The sequence below is a fragment of the Canis lupus genome, chromosome 24 (assembly GCF_003254725.2).
Source record: "Canis lupus dingo isolate Sandy chromosome 24, ASM325472v2, whole genome shotgun sequence".
Taxonomy (NCBI): domain Eukaryota; kingdom Metazoa; phylum Chordata; class Mammalia; order Carnivora; family Canidae; genus Canis; species Canis lupus.
This window is the reverse complement of record NC_064266.1, coordinates 27,192,991-27,212,965: the sequence shown is the minus strand read 5'-3', so window position 1 is coordinate 27,212,965 and position 19,975 is coordinate 27,192,991. Positions and strand designations below refer to the sequence as shown.

Below are 19,975 nucleotides of genomic sequence, written 5' to 3'. Positions count from 1 at the left end.
AATACAAATCAAAACCACAATGAGATACTACCTCACTCCAGTGAGAATGGGGAAAATTAACAAGGCAGGAAACCACAAATGTTGGAGAGGATGCGGAGAAAAGGGAACCCTCTCACACTGTTGGTGGGAATGTGAACTGGTGCAGCCACTCTGGAAAACTGTGTGGAGGTTCCTCAAAGAGTTAAAAATAGACCTGCCCTACGACCCAGCAATTGCACTGCTGGGGATTTACCCCAAAGATACAGATGCAATGAAACGCCGGGACACCTGCACCCCGATGTTTCTAGCAGCAATGTCCACAATAGCCAAACTGTGGAAGGAGCCTTGGTGTCCATCGAAAGATGAATGGATAAAGATGTGGTCTATGTATACAATGGAATATTACTCAGCCATTAGAAATGACAAATACCCACCATTTGCTTCAACATGGATGGAACTGGAGGGTATTATGCTGAGTGAAGTAAGTCAATCGGAGAAGGACAAACATTATATGTTCTCATTCATTTGGGGGAATATAAATAATAGTGAAAGGGAATATAAAGGAAGGGAGAAGAGATGTGTGGGAAATATCAGAAAGGGAGACAGAACATAAAGACTCCTAACTCTGGGAAACGAACTACGGGTGGTGGAAGGGGAGAAGGGGGTGGTGGGGGTGAATGGGTGACGGGCACTGAGGGGGGCACTTGATGGGATGAGCACTGGGTGTTATTCTGTATGTTGGCAAACTGAACACCAATAAAAAATAAATTTATTATAAAAAAAAATCTGTTTCTTGGTTTGCCTTTTTTTTTCCTTTGTTCATTTGTTTCTTAAATTCCACGAGTGAAATCATGATTCGTCTTTTGCTGACTTATTTCACTTAGCATAGTACTCTAGCTCAATGCGCATCATTGCAAAACAACATGATCGACTCATTTTTACAGCTAATAATATTCTGGTGTGTGTGTGTGTGTGTGTGTGTTCCACCACTTCTTTACTCATTCATCTATCAATGGACACTTGGGCTGCTTCCATACTTTGGCTATTGTAAATAATGCTGCTATAAACATAGGGGTGCATATATCCCTCTGAATTTTGTTTTTGTATTCTTGGGGTAAATACCCAGTAATGGGATTACTGGATCACTGTGGTCCTATTTTTAACTTTTTGAGGAACCTACATACTGTTTTCCAGAGTGGCTGCACCAGTTTGCATTCCCACCAACAGTGTAAGAGGGTTCCTTTTTTTCCATACCCTGGCCACACTTGTTTCTTGTATCTTTGATTTTGGATGGTATCTCTTTTGATTTGCATTTTCTGATGGTAAGTGATGTTGAGCATCTTTTCACATGTCTCTTGACCATCTGTATGTCTTCTTTGGAGAAATGCTCATTTATGGATTATTTGTTTTATGAGTATTGAGTTTAATCAGTTCTTTATATAATCTGGATACTAACCCTTCATTGGACATATCATTTGCAAATATTTTCTCCCATTCCATAGGTCGTCTTTTAAGTTTTGTTGTATCCATTCACTGTGTGGAAGCTTTTTATTTTGGTGTATTCTCAATAAAACACATTTCTAAATAATCAATGGTTCATAAAAATAAATATTGAGGGAAATTAGAAAATATCTGAACTCAATAAAAATTTAAAAATATCAAAATGTACAGAATGTAGATAAAGCAATGCTGAAAGGGAAATTTGCAGCATTAAATGCTTACACTAAAAAGAAGAATGGTCTCATAATAATCTGAACTTCTATCTTAAGAATCTAAAAAAAGAGGGCAAACTAAACCTAAACAAAGTAGAAGGAAGGAAATAATAAAAAGACATCAATGAGATTACCTAAATAGTCCTACTTCTATTAAAGACATTGAATCCATAGTTATAAGTCTTTATTTATTTTTTAAAAGATTTTATTTGTTTATTCATGAGAGACACAGAGAGAGAGGCAGAGACACAGGCAGAGGGAGAAGCAGGCTTCTTGCAGGGAGCCCCATGTGGGACTCAATCCCCAAACCACAGGATCACAACCTGAGCCAAAGGCACTCAACCACTGAGCCACTCAGGCATCCCTATAGTTAAGTCTGTATAAAAAGAAATCTCCAGGCTCTAATGGTTCCACTGGAGCATTCTATCAAATATTAAAAAATATATATATCATCTATCTACACAATGTTTTCCAGAAAATAGAAGGCCGGGGTACCTGGGTGGCTCAGTTGGTTAAGTGTCCGACTCTTGGTTTCCACTCAGGTAATGATCTCAGGGTACTGAGACTGAGCCCTATGTTGGGCTCTGCACTGAGCACAGAGCCTCAAAATTCTCTCTCCCTTTCTTTCTGCCCCTTCTCCCCCAATTAATCAAAAAAAAAAAACAGAAGAAGAAAAGGGAACACTTTCCATCTAATTTAATAAGACCAGCATCACCAGAATACCAAGACTAGTCAAAGACCATATAAGAAAACTATAGATCGGGATCCCTGGGTGGCGCAGCGGTTTGGCGCCTGCCTTTGGCCCAGGGCGCAATCCTGGAGACCCAGGATCAAATCCCACGTCGGGCTCCCGGTGCATGGAGCCTGCTTCTCCCTCTGCCTGTGTCTCTGCCCCTCTCTCTCTCTCTCTCTGTGTGACTATAATAAATAAATAAAAATTAAAAAAAAAAATAAAAAAAAATAAAAAAAAAAGAAAACTATAGATCAACATCCTTCATGAATACATGAATATCGACATAAAATCCCACAAAATATTACCAACTCAAATAAAAAAACGTATAAAAATAATAATATACCTGAACAAGCGGGGTCTATCCCCCTACCCAATCAAGGCTAGTTCAAAATCCAAAAGCCATCATTAAAATCTCCCATAGGAGTAGTCCTAAAGCAGGAACACCACAGGATCATATCAATTGGTGCAAAAAGCACATTTCACAAAATTCAAAATCCATTCATGATAAAAATGCTCAGTAAAACTAGGAAGAGAAAAGAATTTCCTCAGTTAGATGAAGGGCATCTGCAAAAAACTTCACACTAATATCATAGTTAATAGTAAAAGACCACATTCCTCCACTATGCCAAAAACAGGATCTGGGCATAAAACAGGGATGCTCACTATCACCACTCTTATTCAATATTGTGCTGGAAGTCCCAGCCAGTAAAATAAGGCAAGACAAAGCAAAAAAGCAAACAGATCAGAAAGGAAGAAATAAAACTGTCCCTTTTCATGGATGACATGTCTACATAGAAATTCCCAAGGAATCTACAAAAAAACAAAAATAAATTTAGCAAGGTCACAGGATATAAGGTCAACCCATAAAAATTAATTGCATTTCTATACATTAACAATGAGAAGTGGAAACAGAAATGAAACAAGCAAAGAAAGACTCAAGCATAAATCTAACATGTACAGGATCCGTATGTCGAAAACTACAACATGCTGAAGAAAGAAATAAAAACCTAGGTAAATGGAAAGAGCTACTATGTTCATGGATTAGAAGATTCCACGTAGTATAAAATGTCACTTCTCCCCAGTTTAGATTTAATATTACATCTTGATTTAATATCATATCTGGTAAAATGTTTCATATCCAATCTAATACATATTTCATATACTTTCAATCAAAATTCCAACAGAATCTTTTTTGTACATATGAATAAACTAATCCTAACATCTATATGGAAAGGTAAAGGAGGTAAAATAGCCAAAAACCCTTTTCAAAAAGTTAACAGTTTACTGAACAGTTTAAGTAAACACCAAAAGGAAGAGGGGATACTAAAAAGCCAAAGAGTCATCCTGGGCACAATTTAAGGAACACCCTCAATGTAGCCAACATCTATAAGCCGCAGGCAAATGCCCTCTTCATTACCTTCCACATAATCTTCAGCAACGTAGCTGTGCTCATGCAGGATCTCCTCCATGCGGCTGAGTGTGATGGCTGCCAGGTGCCCAGGATACTTCAGCTGCAGGAGGCGCTGGAGGTAGCCAGCTGCTTGGCTTCCTCCCAGATTGATGCGTTTGCAGTTTTTAGCATCTAACCTACAATCAAGGAATGGAAAACAGTGCTGACGTTTTTGGCAACATGGAAGAAAGAACAGGGACCACTTGGTGGGGAGACTGAGAGAAGGGTAACAGTCCAGATGAACAAAGAAGAAACCAACCAGGTAAGGGAAGAGAAAACTTTACAGATGAAGGGACTCTAAAGTTCCCAGTCTCTTACTCAATGCAGGAATTCGTAGTTCACACCCAGACACACGGCATCTAACTTCCAGTAAGAGTCTCAGAAGGAAACAAGGTTAGATGGAAAGATTGTGCACTCTGAATTCAGACCCTAATGTGACTTGTCAAGCATTTCTCAACCTGTGGGCCTTGTAGAATCAGCTGGGGAAAATGTTAAACATACTAATTCTCAGGACTCCTTTGCTTTGGGGCAGGCCCGGAAATATGCATTTTAACAAACTTCCCAGGTAAGTGCAGCAAAGGCTGGAGTTTAAGATCCCCTCCCCTAGATACTCCACTTTTACTGATGCATAAACATTAAGGAACCATGCACATACTGGCTTACTGTAAACTAAAAGGACCTGGTCCCCTTCACATGATATAAAGGGAAAGAGAACCAGAATAACATTTTTCTTAACATGAGAAAGAGGAGCAGAGCACTAGGGTCTTGAAGCATAATGAAATGCTGCCGCTATATCATGCTTCACCAGCAGATGCCAGCATAGAACAGGCTATGCTCCAATGTGCTCATTTCTTAGCTTTCAGGTAAAACACTTTTCTCTCAGTATGATATAAAAATAACAAGGTTATTTTTAATTTCTGCATATTCTGTTTACATAAAATAGAAAACTCTATACATCAGGAATGTTTGGTAATATGTAAAAGAAGTATTATCTTCATAAATTTTTGTAGAAACTTCAGAGAAAATACCACTTTAGTTCTAAATAAATTCAACATTTATTTTGACTTAAACATTCAGACTATAATCTTCTAGTTCACAAAGTGCCATCACCTACATAATTATTTCATCCTCAGGGTGAGGATGAAATTAGTTTCTAAGAAACCCTAAGAAATTAGTTTCTCCCAATTTTACATGTTAAGCAGCTATGTGAAGAGGGTAAATAACTTCACCCTCAGCAGGGCTGCAAATCCAGGCCTTCAAGGCCAAAACCAGGGCTCTACTTCCTACTTAAATGCCCTTTATGCACTGAGAAACCTCAGAGAGCACCATGCTGGCCTCGTCTCTTCTCTGAGCATAAAAGTCCAAACATAAAATGAAAACAGCTTTAAAAATGAAACTACCCTCACCTTTTATCCAACTTGGAAATGTTTTAATAAGTACCTGTATTACATGCCAGGCACTATACCTGGAAAAAAAAAAGGTCTAAAAAAAAAGGTCTAAACAATCATGATTAAAAAGCTTTAAATAAAAAAATAACCTCTCAATAATAAGGTGACTCCAGAACATTTCAAAGACATTTTTATGGAGCACCTACTACCTGCAGGTACTATGTGAGCTATCTTGCCATAGTTCAAAATAGCAAAATTCTAGAATTGTGGATTTGGCCCTCGCAGACCATCTACTGCAACTTGGCCCAGGAGATCACAAGGATGGAAGGTGGATTGACTAAAGTCACATAGTCAAGTATGTCAGAGCCAAGCCCAGAGGCCGGTTCACAGTCCAATGCTTGTTCTTTCCACTCCACCTCTAAAGTGGGCCCCCAATAAATGTTTTCTGAATGTTTCTCAAAACAGCACTCAAATGCTGTCAAGGCTACTCACCTCCCTTCTAAGATGGGTAAAATATGTGTACACTGGTATCCAGATGAAATGATGAGCCCACTGGAAATCAAGTTCTTTGGCTTATTGTGGTAAAAGCTGAAGAGGCTGTCTATTCCATAGGCAACCTTAGGGATCCCATAGCACTCAAAAAGAAGCTCGGACATCATTTGTCGAGAATACAGTGGGTTGCACACAGCTTCTGTCAGAACTATGGGATGATCGACACAGCCCTACTTTGAAAGAAAAGAGAAAACAGACAAGTAACAAAAAACACTCTTTTCAAAGCACAAAAAGAAACCAAAGTCCTACTGTAAAGACTGGATTTGCTTTTTGGTCTTTAATCAAAAATCTGACCAGAAGCAACTGTAGAATACTCACCTCATCTCTACTGGAAGTTGTTGTAGAAAATATGAAAGCAGGGTCAATTTAAGGTTGTTAAGTCAAACTCCCTCCAAGGTGTCAGCAAACCATGTCAGCTCTGTCTGCGACTTACCTTCAGAACCCAATGGCTTCACACCACATCCCCCTCCCCCAACTTCCTTCATGCTTAAGTCACCACCACCTCTCACTTGGGTTATGGCAACAGCCTCCTAACTGACCTCCTGGTTCTACCCCCTATGCCCCTTGCCAGTTTGTTCTGCATTTAGCAGCTACAATGATCCTTCTGGAACAAAAGCCACATCCCTGCCCCTGCTCAACACCCTGCCATGGCTCCTCATTTTACGCAAGTAAAAGCCAAACGTGATCTGCTCCCCCCACGCAGCTCTCTGACTTCCTCCTCCACTTACTATTCTCCTCTCACTCTGGCTGCTATCAGTTAGGACTGGGGCACATTCCTGCCTCGGGGCCTGCTCACTGGCTGTTCCCCGTCTGGAATGCCATTTGCTCATTCACATGGCTGCTCCCTCAATCACCTCCTTGAATCCTTGCTCAAACTGCACCTTCTCCCTGCGTCCTATCCTGACCCCCGGGGGGGGGGGGGGGGAGGGGGGCGGGAAGTCATCCTCTCCTCTCCTCCTACCCTACCTGAAAATCTACTACCTAATTCTAGTTATTTGCCTTTTCATACTAGACTGTCTTTTTTCCATTCTAGCTCCAAAGCACAGAAAAAATGTGTCACATTCACGGATGTATTCCGAACGCCTAGAAAAGTGCCTGACACAGAGTGGGGTGCTCAAGGCCGAATGTGTGCTGCAAGGGAGGAGGAGCGCTGTGTGCCCACTGCTGTACCCCAGGAGCCTGGCACACGGCGTGCACACGTTGGGCGCTTACGCCTTACTCGACTGACCAAATGAATGAGTGAATGAGCAAGTGAGAGCTCCTGTAGTGAGGACGACCCCAGAGAGCCCAGAGCGCGGAGCCGCGAGCCCCGCCCCCCCTCCCCCCCCCCCCCGCGTCACCTGCGAGGAGACACCCAGGTGCTGGAAGCTGTAGTCCAGCAGCAGCTCCTGCAGCTCCAGGTTGACCGGTACGTTGCGGTCGAAGGGCGAGCGCAGCATCCAACGCAGCGGCTCCAGGCTGCCCAGCGCGTTGCCCACCTGCGGGCCCGCCCCGCCCCGAGCCCCGCCCCGCCCGCGGGCGCACACAGCGCGGAACTGCAGGCGCGGCTCGGGACCCGGGTCCGGGCCGGGGCACGCCCAGCCAGCGCGGGCCTGGAACGACCCGTTGTCCAGCACGAGCGGCACCGGCAATGGCCCGTGTGCCCCCGGCCCGGCCTCGAGCACCGGGTCCGGCGCGGCGCGGGCGTCGCGGAACGGGAAGACGTTGGCCACCGCGCCGGCCGCCCCGGCCGCCGCCATCTTGGAGCGCGCACGCCGCCGTCCCCGCCCCCTTCCGCAGCGTCGCCCAGGCGGCGCCGAGCCCCGCCCCCCCGCAGCCCGGCCCGGAAGGCGCAGGGTCCCGCCCCGACGGCGAGGAGCGCCCGCCGAGCCGACTTTCGCTACGCCCGGCCAGCCTTGCGGTGACTCGCCGCCAGCGACCCAGACCGTGTGGCGATCGCTAGGCCCCGCCCACCTTGGTCTCGCAGTCCCGCCTCTGCTTGACCTCGCCCCGCCAGCCGGCCTGGCCACGCCCCTTCGCCGCAGCCGGGACGCCGGCCAGTAAGCCCCGCCCCGGAGCGTGACGCCACCGGGCCCCGCCCCGAAGCGTGACGCCACCGGGCCCCGCCCCCCCGGGCTCCGGGACGCCTTCTCGACCCGCCACAGCCCGTTTTCCCCGTAACTCGCCTTCACTCCTCCTCCCTCGCCTGCAGCCCGCGAAGCGGACTAGGGGAGCGATAGTGTTCAATTTCTTTTTATTTTTTTTTTAAGATTTATGTATTTATTCATGAAAGACACCGAGAGAGAGAGACAAGCAAAGACACAGGCAGAGGCAGAAGCAGGCTCCATGCAGGGAGCCCGACGTGGGGCTCGATCCCATCCCGGGGCTCGACCCCGGGGCTCCAGGATCACGCCCTGGGCCGAAGGCGGGCGCCAGTCCGCTGAGCCACCCGGGGATCCCCCTCGATTTCTGGCCCAGCAATCCTGCTACGCACTTTTTCACTTCGTGAAGCTTCATCGTACTGTCCACTTATGATTTGTGCACTTTCCTGTAATATTTTGTGATACAATAAAGCGTTTTCAGAGGTTTATTATTATTATTTATCGTTTATTAGCTCCCACAGACTGTGCCCTCCCACTGAGACCTCAAAGACTTAGGAAAAGAGGAGGTGGGTAGAGGGATTGGGTGACGGGCACTAAGAGGGCTTGTGATGAGATGAGCACTGGGAGGGTGTCACACTCTATGGTGGCAAATTAAATTTAAATAAAATGTTTAAAAATTTGAAAAAAGGACTAATTGATCCTCAATATGTATAATCTCTCTTCCTTTTGGTGACCTGCCAAAAGGGGTGGTAACCTGCCCCCTCCCCACCCTGCAGGAGGTCATCTAGTATGACTATATGACTAAATTCTGGCCAATGGGCATGGGAGCGGAGGTAATGGGACACTCCCCCCCCCCCCCCCCAGCTCTAGCTCTAAAAGGATTGGGCGTTGTACTGTAAGTTGGCAAATCTAATTTAAATTTTTTAAAAAATGGAGACCACAAAATAAAGTCTACACAACGATGGATTATATATGTACAGGAATATATTTTTAACAGGTAATGTATTTATGAGGATGTTTTCTATTTCCGATATTCATGATTACAATTACAATTTTTGCAACTGTTCTCTACATTTCCCAAGTCAATGACCTTTAAACCATTGTCAGGCATCAATGTTTCATTTCTAAGGCATAATCATTTAACGGACAAAAAATTAATTAATTAGATTAAATACAATAGGGGCACCTGGGTGGCTCAGTGGTTGAGCATCTGCCTTTGGCTCAGGGTGTGATCCCCAGCCAGGGTCCTGGGATGGAGTTCCCTGGCACCCTCTGCATGGAGCCTGCTTCTCCCTCTGCCTATGTCTCTGCCTCTGTGTCTCTCATCAATAAATAAATAAAATCTAAAAAAAATAAATAAAAGGACTGAGCAAGCTCTCCCTTACTTAATTTCCCTCAGCTAGCAGTATACAAAGGTTTACAGCAGCTGCCTTGACTCTATGCTTCCAGTTCTGGAACACATTACTTTGAGAGGAAAAAAGCAAGTTAATTATAAAAGACGGCTCTGAATAAACATCTTAAGCAGGAGATGAGACCTTAAACCTTTCTCAAAATCTCTGTGAACACTTCTAGGCCAGACTGAAAACTAGCCAAGTGGCAAAATCAGATTAAGGGTGTTGCCTTCCAACACAAACCCATTATCTCATATCTGAAAGTACTCATCACTCATCCTTGAGCTGAGAAAGCAGGAATAAGCAGAAGACAGAGAATAGTAAATATATGTGAATGTAAGTTTAAGAACTACATCTCTACATACTAACATGGAAAAGTCTTCAAAATTTAGTTTTAAAAGAAATAAGTGAAGGCAGTACAATGTGTAATGGACTACCTTTTTAAAAAGGGGGAGTAACAAATACATATGGTTTTGCTCATATTTTCATATAGATAGAAAGGAAACTAATATGAGTTTACTTGTAAAGAGTTGAGCCAAGGGTCGCCTGGGTGGCTCAGCAGTTGAGTGTCTGCCTTTGGCCCAGGGAGTGATCCTTGAGTCTCAGGATCAAGTCGCACATCGGGCTCTCTGCATGGAGCCTGCTTCTCCCTCTTCCTATGTCTCTGCCTCTCTCTCTGTGTGTCTCTCATGAATAAATAAAATAAAGTCTTTAAAAAAAAGAGTGGAGCCAAGGTGGGAGGATCAGGTGGAGGAAACTTTTTTACTGCACACCTTAAAACATTTTCAGCCATGTGAATGTATTACTTTTTCACACACACACACACACACACACACACACACACAAGCACTATGTCTAAGAAAGGTAGCCTGGATTCTTGATCCCACTTCTTTGCTTCCATATAATAAGAGGATAATAATCCATACCATCTGCCATGTAACTTTAAAAGACCTCTCACCATAGTCATTGATCCTGGGCTTGGTCATGTGGCTTGCTTTTAGCCAATGATAACCAAATGTAACCTAAGCAGAGGTTTTTGTTGTTGCTTTTTTTTTTAAGATTTATTTATTTATTCATCACACACACACACACACACACACACACACACACACACAGAGGCAGAGACCGAAGCAGGCTCCATGCAGGGAGCCCGACGTGGGACTCGATCCCTGGTCTCCGGGATCAGGCCCTGGGCTGAAGGCAGCACTAAACCGTTGAGCCACCCGGGCTGCCCTGAGCAAAGGTTTTAAGTGTGCTTTGTGGTTTTAGGCTGGTCTCTTGCACTCCTGCTATTAGTCATGAGAAGAACATATTCTGAGTCTAAAGAGGATGGGAGACACCTGGAGCAGACCAGAACTCAAACAGTGGCCAGGAACCAAGTTCAGCTGACCTGCAACATAAAGTTGATCTGCCCTGTGGCCACATGAACAATAATACCAAAAATGTTTGTTCTTATAATCCATCAAAATTTTGGGTTGCCATGCAGCATCATCATAGGAGAACACTGACAGACACACTAGACCAATGGTGCCCAATAATACTTCCTGCCATGATGGAAATGTTCTGCAATGTCCAATGCATGAGACATGTGTGAGTGGTGCAAACGAGAAGCTGATTTTTTAATTTTATTTAATTTTAGTTTATAGTTAAATTTAAAAAGCCATGTGTAGCTAGTGGCTACTCTGTTGCACAACAAACACAGCACTGGTCAAAATCTATGGCTGTGGTTATTTGCCTACAGAAATGACTAGAAGAAAATAATCAGAAGCCTACTGTATTAATTTCTTACAGTTGGAATAATAAAACACCACTAACTAGAATGGCTGACACCAACAGAAATTTATTCTATCATACTTCTGGATGCCAGAAGTCCCAAATCAAGGTGTTCACAGAGCCATGCTCTCCCTGAAGATTCTAAAGGAAAAAATTTGTTCCATGTTTTTGTCTTATATTTTGATGTTGCTTGTAGTCATTGGCTTGTACGCACATCATTTCACTCTCTGTCTCCACTGTCACATGGCATTCTCCTTGTGTGTGAATCTCTTTTCCCCTTCTTAGAAGGATACCAGTCATATTGCATTAAGTGCCCATCCTACTTCAGTATGACCTTATCTTAATGAATTACATCTGTACACCCTGTTTCCATCCCACCCACAGAGTGTTGTTGGGAGCTGCTGGAAATATAAAGCTCTTCCACCTACCACCACCACCATCCCCCTACCCCTCGATCTTGGCCTTCAGCACTACTGGATCATCCTGCTGGGTGTTTCCGGCTAGAGGCCTCTCCTCTTCTGGCCCCTCCTGATCCCCACATCCTGGTAAGGATGGCACCCACTGTGCCTCACTGTGGGATCAATCACAGCTAGGCTCTTGAACAGACTCTGTCCAAATCTCTAGGAAGTAGAGCTCATCTCCCAAGCCCTACCTCACTGAGATTAGCATGAGGCAAGTGAAGTATTTGCTCAGAGAGTAAAATTTAAGAAGGTGCAAAAAAATTCAATATTTGATAAACTATTTTCAAAATCAAAATTCGAAACAGCTATAGCATTCAAAATAACATGAACAAAATAATAAAATTTGAAATCGAGATCCGATTGTTGCTGATATTTTCTTTTGCTTCTGACTCGATATGGTGAAGCGTAGACTACTATCGGTCCTGTGCTATCTGAATGTCATCATCATAACCGATCCTGAGTGCTTCAACAATAGGGAAATACACTAATGTCTGCAACTTGGAAAATGCATTTTATTTAATTGCTAGTGGATTGCTAGATGGACAGATGGATAGCTATGGGATAGATATTTCAGCATTGTAAAAATGGTAATTGTTTGGTATAGGTGGTGGGCATGTGGGCTGTCAGTGTAGAATTCTTTCACCTTTTCTGTATGCTTGAAAGTTCTCATAATGTTGAAAAGGAAAAAAATAAAAGCAGTGAGAACACCCAAGGCTGGCTTTCTGGGGTCCAACAAGCTCTCTATCCTGAATCCTTGGATGTCCATATCTGGGTTTTCCATCACCCCCTCACTGGCAGTGAGGACTAAGCCAGCTAGCTGGTCTGTCCCCTCTTTGATTGAAGGCCTCTCTCTGGCCCTTGACCTGAGAACCTTCATTCCCACCAACAGAAAGCCAAGGATCCTCTCAACTTCCTGACTTGTCCCTATAAGCCTGTTGGGCTCCCTCCTGAGTCCCTAAGGCAGGAACAGATCAGTCCCTGGGGTAAGACATGTCATTTAATGAAGCATGTTCCACAACAGAGCATTCTTCTATATTTGAGGGAAAAAACTATCAAAACCTACTTTTAAAATATGGAGGACCTGAAAATAAAGCATAGAGATAAACAGTGATTATCAACTGCAGGGTGGGAGGTGATGGGTGGCAGGGAGGGAGGAAGCATTTAGAAATCTGATGTCTGCAGGAAAGAGTTTACCCAAATTCTAAAAGTGGAGAGCCTTCTTTGAGGGCAGGCAGCTTGGGCTTTCACCACTGGGGGACAAGGCAGGGCCATCTGGGGACCAGGTGGTGGCAACTCTTGGATTCCCCCAGGGGCAAGGGTCTTGGCTCCAGGCCAGGGTCTCAAAGTGTTGAGCCAGGTACACCAATGCGTGACTGACACAGATGCTGGAGGGGACCACTTTTCAGGATCTGCACAAAGAACTGATGAGTTACTGATGGGCACTGATGGGCACCCTGGGGGCCCCCACCCCCTCCTCAATTCGACCCCCTAAGGAATCTAGCTAGGCCTAACTGCTCCCTCAGACTCTGAAAGTGCCCTTACTGAAGACCCGAAGCAAGATTGGAATGCCTCCTTTCAACTTGTACCCACATACATTGGCGTGTTGGAGGCAGGGGTGCAGGGATGGATCTCAGCTCCCTATTTCTCCCTGCAGCCTGAATGCAAGTCAGAAATAGATGTACTACCAATGGGGGTGCTCCTATAAGGCTGGCTGTCCTGCCCCCATCTCACACAGGACCCAGGCTCCTGAAAGCTGAGCACAAAGCCTGGACCAGAATGCTGGGGACTGGATCTAGGCAAGTCCGAGGAGGTGGCACTGTCTATGCGTCTCATTTGTCCTTCTAAAGATAGGAAGGATGGAGCTGATGCACGTGATGCTCCCACTTCCCCTCCCACTGCAGCAGTCCTGGCTTTTTCTGAAGACTACAGACTGCCCTGAGACTCAGAGCGCACCCCAGGGTCAGTGGACCCACTGAGGAGAAGTGGCAGGCAGGGCAGGCAGGGCTGGGGGTGGAAGGGAATCACCTTCCAGGCCTGGGGGACATCAGAAAGCTGAGGGAAGCTGGAAACTGAGGTTCCTCTGGCCAGCTCTGGATCCTGGACAAACAAGAATAGTGACAAATGGTGATAGGCAGATGACAGTGGGCAACTCAAATGACCCGTTTAAATCATCAGAACCCTCGGCAACAGAGGGGACCAGATCTTATCCCTTATGTTCCATGGCTCTAGAACCAAGGGTGGTCCGAAGTCACCTCTGTCGCAGGCACACATAAACATACACGCACACACACACAGAGGCACACATTCATCAAGACTCTCACAAGACACAGATGCAGGCTTCTCCGCACTCCAGACGCACATCTTTATATCTCCTACACAAGCGCGCCAGGCCCCCACAGCCATTGTAAAAGGCAGGGAGAATGGATGTTGTTCTTAAGCATTCTCACAGTTCTTCCTTGTGTACAGATCTCATCTAGAGAAATTGTTCCAAACTAGTCCTCTGCCTTGGTGGTAGAGACCAAAAACCTTTTGCAGGGCTTCTCTTGCAGTAAGGACCCCAGGAATGGCCCAGCCTTCCTGCATTCCTTGGTCCCATCTCTTAAGACTGACTACAACCCTCTCCAATGGGTTCAAGACCGGCGCTTTGGAGTGGGATCTGTACCAAAAAAGGACAGGATTCTCTAGGTAAATTAAAAAAAAAAAAAAAAACACAAAACCTCAAACAGGCTGTTCAAGAAGAGGGGAGACTGGGAGTCTAATTGCTCAGGCTGTTTATTCTAAACAGCCAGATCTCTTCGCTGTGGCTGTGTAAACTTAGCTTGGACTTAAGTGGGGTTCTCCAGGGTAAGAGATGCCTGGGAGGTCAGGTTGGCCCCTGGCCCTGGGAGCCTCAGGAAAGACACCTGCTGATTTCCTTTATAGTTCTCCTCACAGTCCACAGCCAAGTGCAGATTTCTGCATGCCCTTATTTGTTGGCTTTTTCTTTCCCTCTCTCTCTCCCAGGATTGGAAGTTAAAAGAGTCCCTGGAATTCTCAGATGGATCCAACCCCTAGGAGGGATTCAGAACAAATCTTGTCCTGGTGGCTATAGGGCTGCCAATGCCACACAAATCGCTGGGAGCAAGGCATGCTCCTTCCCCTGCCTCCCCCAAACGCCTGGAGAGCCTCCTCCTCTTAGTGAGGACCATCCTCACCTCTTCACTCCCCAGGGTTCTCTCAGGCCCCTTTACCTACAAGTGCTCCTTCACCTACCCCGGCTTCACCCTACCTGGCCAAAGCCGGTTTCCCTGCGGTCCAACGCTTTAGGATCCCCGGGGGGGCACAGAAATGCAGAACTGACACGAAGGGCGGTCGCCTTTGTTTCTTCTTTATTTGCGGATATAATTATGTACCGCACTCTAAATTAGAGATAGATTTTTTTTTCTGATATACATTTCATCTTATTCACCACGAGCACACCACACGCACAGTAGAACAGTTCCACAACCTGATAAATTGCACAAGATGAGTTTGGATTCCTGAAAACCGGCAGGCAGGTCAGCCCTGCCTCGGCTTCTCCCCTCCCCGCTTCGCCGCAGGAAATCGCCCACCCGAATCGGATTTCCCGGCCAGCCTTTCCCTCCGCGGGGTTGAAATGTCTCTGGAATGGGAAGCACTCTTGCTTGGAAATGGCTGGGGCTGCAGATTCCGAGCACTGGATGGCTGTGAAATGTCCCCCCAAGGTCAAGTTTCTGCGCCTGCGAGCTGCGCCCCCTCTCCCTCCCTTCCCACCCGCTTCAGCGACAGGGGCCGAAGAGTCGGGGTCCCTCGGGGAAGGACAGAAAGCCCGGCCCGTAAATTCGTCCCCGCCTCCCCAGAAACTAGGGTGTTGTGGTAAAGAAAGGACAACAGAAACGCAGACGCGATGGATTGTGGATTCCTATCCCCTCCCACCCCCCATCCCCAATAATCAGAAACTAGGAACCAGAGATGTTTGAAGCTTGGCTTCCCAAGCGCGGCGGCAGGGCGCACAGGGCTGGTGGGGGTGGGGGGGACGGTGGGAAGGGCGCGGGGGAGCGGGAGCCCCGCGCCCTAGTCCTCCGCGTTGGTTCGGTAGGCCTCGATGAGGCCCTCCAGCGAGTGCACGAAGCCGGACACGCTGCAGATGCCACCGATGACGAAGATGGCGACATCGAAGAAGACTTGGTGCCACAGCAGCTTGCGCCAGAGCAGGCGCAGGTGGAAGAGACTGGGCAGCAGGAAGCAGAGCCCGGCGCCCGTGAGACTGCCGGTGAGGCCCATGAGCAGCGCGAAGTGCGGCACGTAGATGGCCATGAGCAGCGTGAAGACCACGAGCGCGCAGCGCAGCGTCAGCCCCCACGACTTGAGGCGCCCGTCGCCGCCGTAGCAAGCCGGGAAGAAGGCGCGGCTGCCTTCCTGGAAGAGCGACTTCTCCAGCACCTCGACCGCGGCGAAGAAGGGCAGCGGGTAGGACAACAGCGCTTTGGCCACCAGGAAGATGTTGACCACGGCACGGATGGACCCGGGCAGGTTATCCGTGATGACCTCCTTGGTCTCGTCGGCCCAGGTGAGGTAGGCGACCAGCGCGAAGAGGCCTTTGAGCACGCAGGCGGCGATGTGCGTCCAGTTCATCATGCAGTGGAACTCGCTGGGCTGCTGCATGTTGCCCTCCAGCGAAGGCAGGAAGATCTGCGACGTGTAGCTGAACACGATGATGCCAATGGAGATGGGGAACTTCTTGACGTCGATGTAGAACTTGACCTTCTCCCAGGCCCAGTCGCGTGCCCGCGAGAGGCAGTAGGCGATGACCAGGATGTTGATGACGAAGTGGGCCAAAGTGCACAGCAGGCTAAACTTGGACACCGCCTTGAGGTTCTTAAGGAAGGCGCAGGGCAGCAGCACGGCGGTGGCGATGATGGACCAGGACTTCTGCGACACGGGCAGCCCCGGGAAGCTGTTGTACATGAGGTTGCCGCTGACAACCACGTACAGGATGCAAGTCATCACCAGCTCGATGATCTGCGCTACGTTCACCACGCGGCCTCCCAGCGTGGGGAAGCGCGGGGCGCAGCACGCGTTGGCTATGGCTACGTAGGAGTCCCGCACCCGCACCACCTCGCCGTCCTCGTTCTCCTCGTACAAGCACGCGATGAGGATCTTGCCGGTGTAGCAGCACACCACGGCGGCGAAGATGATGAGGAACAACCCCAGGTAGCCGCCGTGCAGGATGGCGTAGGGCAGGCCCAGCACGAACATGCCCTGCGGAGCGGAAAGGCAACCAGACCCGGGAGCTCAGCGGCGCAGCCCCGCTCCAGGGGACCTGGGGGCGTGGCTTAAGGCAGTAGCCGCAAGGGGGAGCTAAGCGGAGTGAGAACCCGGCGTAAACCACCGGAAGGTTTAGAGGTTAGAGTAGGCTGGATTGGGGGTGCACCGCGGCCTAATGAGGGAAGCCGGGGCGTCGAGTCAGAGATGGAGTGCGAGGTGTTCGAGGCCGGACCTGAGAGGGGAAAGTGCGCTCAAGGCTGGGAGGTGCGGAGGAGGCTGAGTGTGGGAGGGTCAACACACCAGGAGGGAATGCTATATAAGATAATTTGTTAGAGATAAGGGGATGGAGAGGTCGTGGCTAGAGATGGGCGCTGAGGAAGGTAGAGAGCTGGGCCCAAGTCATTGGGAAGAGAGGGCGCGGGATTTAAGGTGGGGCTGGAATGGGATCCAGGGAAGCTCATAAGAGCCTATGGCCAACTGGGGAAGAACATGAAAGCGGCAGGGAGAGAAAAGAGCTAGGGTAGGGAGGAAGAGAGGCTGAGGGTGCGAGAACGCGAAGCAGAAGGAGGCAAGGAGGCGGGAATGTGAGGATGCTCGAAAGGGCTTGGGGGGGGGGGCGCAGGGATGAGGCCAGAGGCGCCGGGAGTCCTAGGGCTAGCCCCGAGTAGGGTAGCAGAGGCTGAGGCCTGAGGAAGGGGCCGTGAGTGGTAGAGGCTAGCAGGATAAGGGGCCTCCGGGGGAAAGCGCGAGCCTGTGAGAGTCTAAATCGAGCAAGCGTCAAGCTGTGGACAGAGGCGGGCGGACTACGGAAGGAGGGTTTGGAATCTACAAAGCGAAGAAAAGCTAACGAAATCTAGGGTTCCCGCCGTCTCCAAGCCTCCAGGTCCGCTCCCTGGCCTCCCTCGGGGCCTCCGGAACGGGGCCTTCAAAGATGCCCCTGGCGCAGGCGCGGGGGGCCAGGAGGCGGTCGCGGTCCCCTGCCCCGTGGTTCCGCTCGGCCGTCTCGCAGGGCCCGGGAGCAGGAGGCGCCTCGGGTCGAACCACTCAGTGCGCAGGGACCTGCGCAGCCTGGTTCCCCAAAGCACCCACGCAGCGGCCTTCTGCTCCCGAGAGATCCACGTTGTGCGCCCCAACGACCGTGAGCTCCGGGGACGCCAGGGGGACCAAGCCACAGGGCCCGGGGGATCCTTGGGTTGAGGCCTCCTCCTCCCCTCCAGCTGCGGCCTGCCTCCCTTTGCCAGCTCCTGGGGTCGTTAGGCAGACTCCAAACCCGCTCCCAGCGGAGTCCGGCGCCGCCTGGTGGGGAGTGGGTCCTTGCGGGTAGGGTGAAGGGGTGGCAGGCCTGGAGACCAGAGGTTGTTAAGAGCATCCAGAGGCGACTTCTCCAGGGTGACCCGCAGAGAAGCTGGTCACCTCTTTGCGGCTTAGCCGGGATTTCGGGTGAAAGGGGTGAGTCTGTGTGCTGCAAGCGCGGAGCTACCACAGACCAATTGTGCTTGTGCGGGTATAAAATTATGTGCTTACTTTTGTGTACACCTGTATGTCCCCAATAGGGCTGCACCTGAGAAGGTGGGCTGGATCCTATTTGCATGAATCTGTGCTTGTATGCATGTGTATGTTCAAACAGGTTCGTGCGCGTGTTTGGTATGCACGGGTATGTGCTTGTGTGGGGGCGTATGAAGGTGCGTTTGAGGATAATCTTGTGGTCTATATATAGCTGCATGTCGTGTGCACCTGTGCCCAGCGTTTGTTCTTGTGGGAAAGGGGTATATGACCAAGTGAGTCTGTGCCTGTGTCGGGGGAGGAGAGTCCCAGCTCAGCAGTTTCCCTCTCCTCTTTCCGTCTGAAAATGCAGCTGTGAATCCATTCCGGAGTCCCCCGAGACACGGTTCCCTCCAATCCTGATTTTCTTTCTTCCTCACCCCTCTCCTCTCCCCTCTTCCTGTTTCCCTCCCGTCTGCAGGGTCTGAGGGCAAGTGCCTCTCAAACCAAACCCCAGCCTAGCAGTCCTGCGGCTGGAGCCGCAGGAGGGAGTGAGGGTCAGGGCGGGAGACATCGATTTGTAGGGTTGTAGATACCCGCCCCCCCCAAAGGCTGGGAGGGATGGGGGGTAGGCGAGATCCTGGGTGCGGAGGGGGTCTCTCGGCGGAGATCGAGATCGCCCGGGGGGACTCGGCTGAGGGTAGAGCCTGGTGCTCCAGAATGGGAGGAGGTGGAGGGTGGGGGCCGGCAGAGCAGGGAATCCCGCGCTCACCTGGATAGCGTTGGTCACGTTCCAGCCCGCCTCCCACGCCGTGATCTTGGGTTTGTCGTGGCCCCCAAATTCGCCACCAGCCCCCATAGCCTGGTCTTTGGAGCCCGAGGGCGGCAGGGGCGCGCCTCCGCCGCGCTGGTAATGGATGTCTCCCTCGACGGGCGGTTCGGCGCCCTCGTCGCCGCAGGGCTCACCCTCGGTTTTTAGGATGTCCATCTGCAGGCCCTGACGGTGCTCAAAGTCGAGGTCGTCGCAGTGAGCAAAACCCACCGCTTCCTCGTCGGTGGCCGCCTGGAAACCCATCCTGGCGAACATGCCGCTCACCTTGGCCTGGGACTTGTTGGACACAGTTGTGGCCACATTGGACAGCTTGCTGCGGAGAAGGGTGGCCATGGCGGCGGCGAGGTCCGCGGAAAGGACACAAGGGGCTGGGGACGCGGGGGACGCGCGGCAAGGCGGCGAAGGCCAGGGGGGCGCGAGGCCGCTATCTTCGCTCGCTTTCCCCGCGGCGCCCCGAGGCGCCCTGGCTCATGACCCTCTCGGCTGGCGTTTGAGGCTCGCTCGGAGCCCACCCTGCGGGCGGGCAGCGGGGCTGGCGGAGCGGCGGCGGCGGGTGCACTGCGGAGCTGCCGCGGGGCGCGCGCTGGGCTGCGGAGGGCGGCGGCGGCGGCGGCGTCAGAGCCGCTACGCGAGGCTGGCGCGGCGCCCCCACCCGCGCGCGGCCCAATGCGCTCCCGCCCCTCGGAGTCAGGCGGAGGGCGGGCTTTGGGGAAGGGGGAACACCCGGAGGCGGGGGGTGGGGGGGGAGGGCGACGAGAAGAGACAAGGGGCTCGGAGGGACTCCTGAGAATTGAGATGGGGGCCGGGAAGGGCGGCCGCGGGGTGGGTGGCACCGAGTGGGAGCGCACACGGGGAAGGGGCTCAGAGGGCACGGTG

At 49.8% G+C, this 19,975-nt stretch overlaps 2 protein-coding genes and 1 long non-coding RNA gene across 4 annotated transcripts in view; 1 reads left to right on the top strand and 2 right to left on the bottom strand.

Annotated features, from left to right (window-relative positions):
* Positions 1-7,579, bottom strand: part of ACTR5 (actin related protein 5) — a 36,693-nt gene extending 29,114 nt beyond the window's left edge. For both annotated transcript variants that reach the window (XM_025470061.3, XM_049100283.1), the window contains exons 1-3: positions 7,155-7,579; positions 5,755-5,984; positions 3,842-4,011 (exon numbers count right to left, since the gene is read on the bottom strand). In XM_025470061.3, coding sequence (XP_025325846.1) covers positions 3,842-4,011; positions 5,755-5,984; positions 7,155-7,553 — 799 coding nt within the window. In that variant the 5' untranslated portion in view covers positions 7,554-7,579. The remainder of the gene's footprint in view (positions 1-3,841; positions 4,012-5,754; positions 5,985-7,154) is intronic.
* LOC125753483 (uncharacterized) lies at positions 7,543-8,392 on the top strand. Its single transcript, XR_007405442.1, has 2 exons — positions 7,543-7,853; positions 8,064-8,392. It is a non-coding gene; the product is annotated as an uncharacterized LOC125753483 (long non-coding RNA).
* A 6,474-nt stretch (positions 8,393-14,866) lies between these two features.
* Positions 14,867-19,688, bottom strand: SLC32A1 (solute carrier family 32 member 1). Its single transcript, XM_025470060.3, has 2 exons — positions 19,040-19,688; positions 14,867-16,779 (listed from the first exon to the last, which is right to left on the bottom strand). The coding sequence occupies exons 1-2, from the start codon at positions 19,430-19,432 to the stop codon at positions 15,592-15,594; spliced, it is 1,581 nt and encodes a 526-aa protein (XP_025325845.1). The 5' UTR covers positions 19,433-19,688; the 3' UTR covers positions 14,867-15,591.
* Positions 19,689-19,975: the final 287 nt, after the last annotated feature.

What these genes read in the sequence shown, in the direction of transcription:
- SLC32A1 (XM_025470060.3), bottom strand. Translation starts at nt 19,432, where the DNA reads ATGGCCACCCTTCTCCGCAGCAAGCTGTCCAATGTGGCCACAACTGTG. An exon ending in ACGTGACCAACGCTATCCAG is followed by an intron (nt 16,780 to 19,039) that starts GTGAGCGCGGGA and finishes TCCGCTCCGCAG; the next exon opens with GGCATGTTCGTGCTGGGCCT.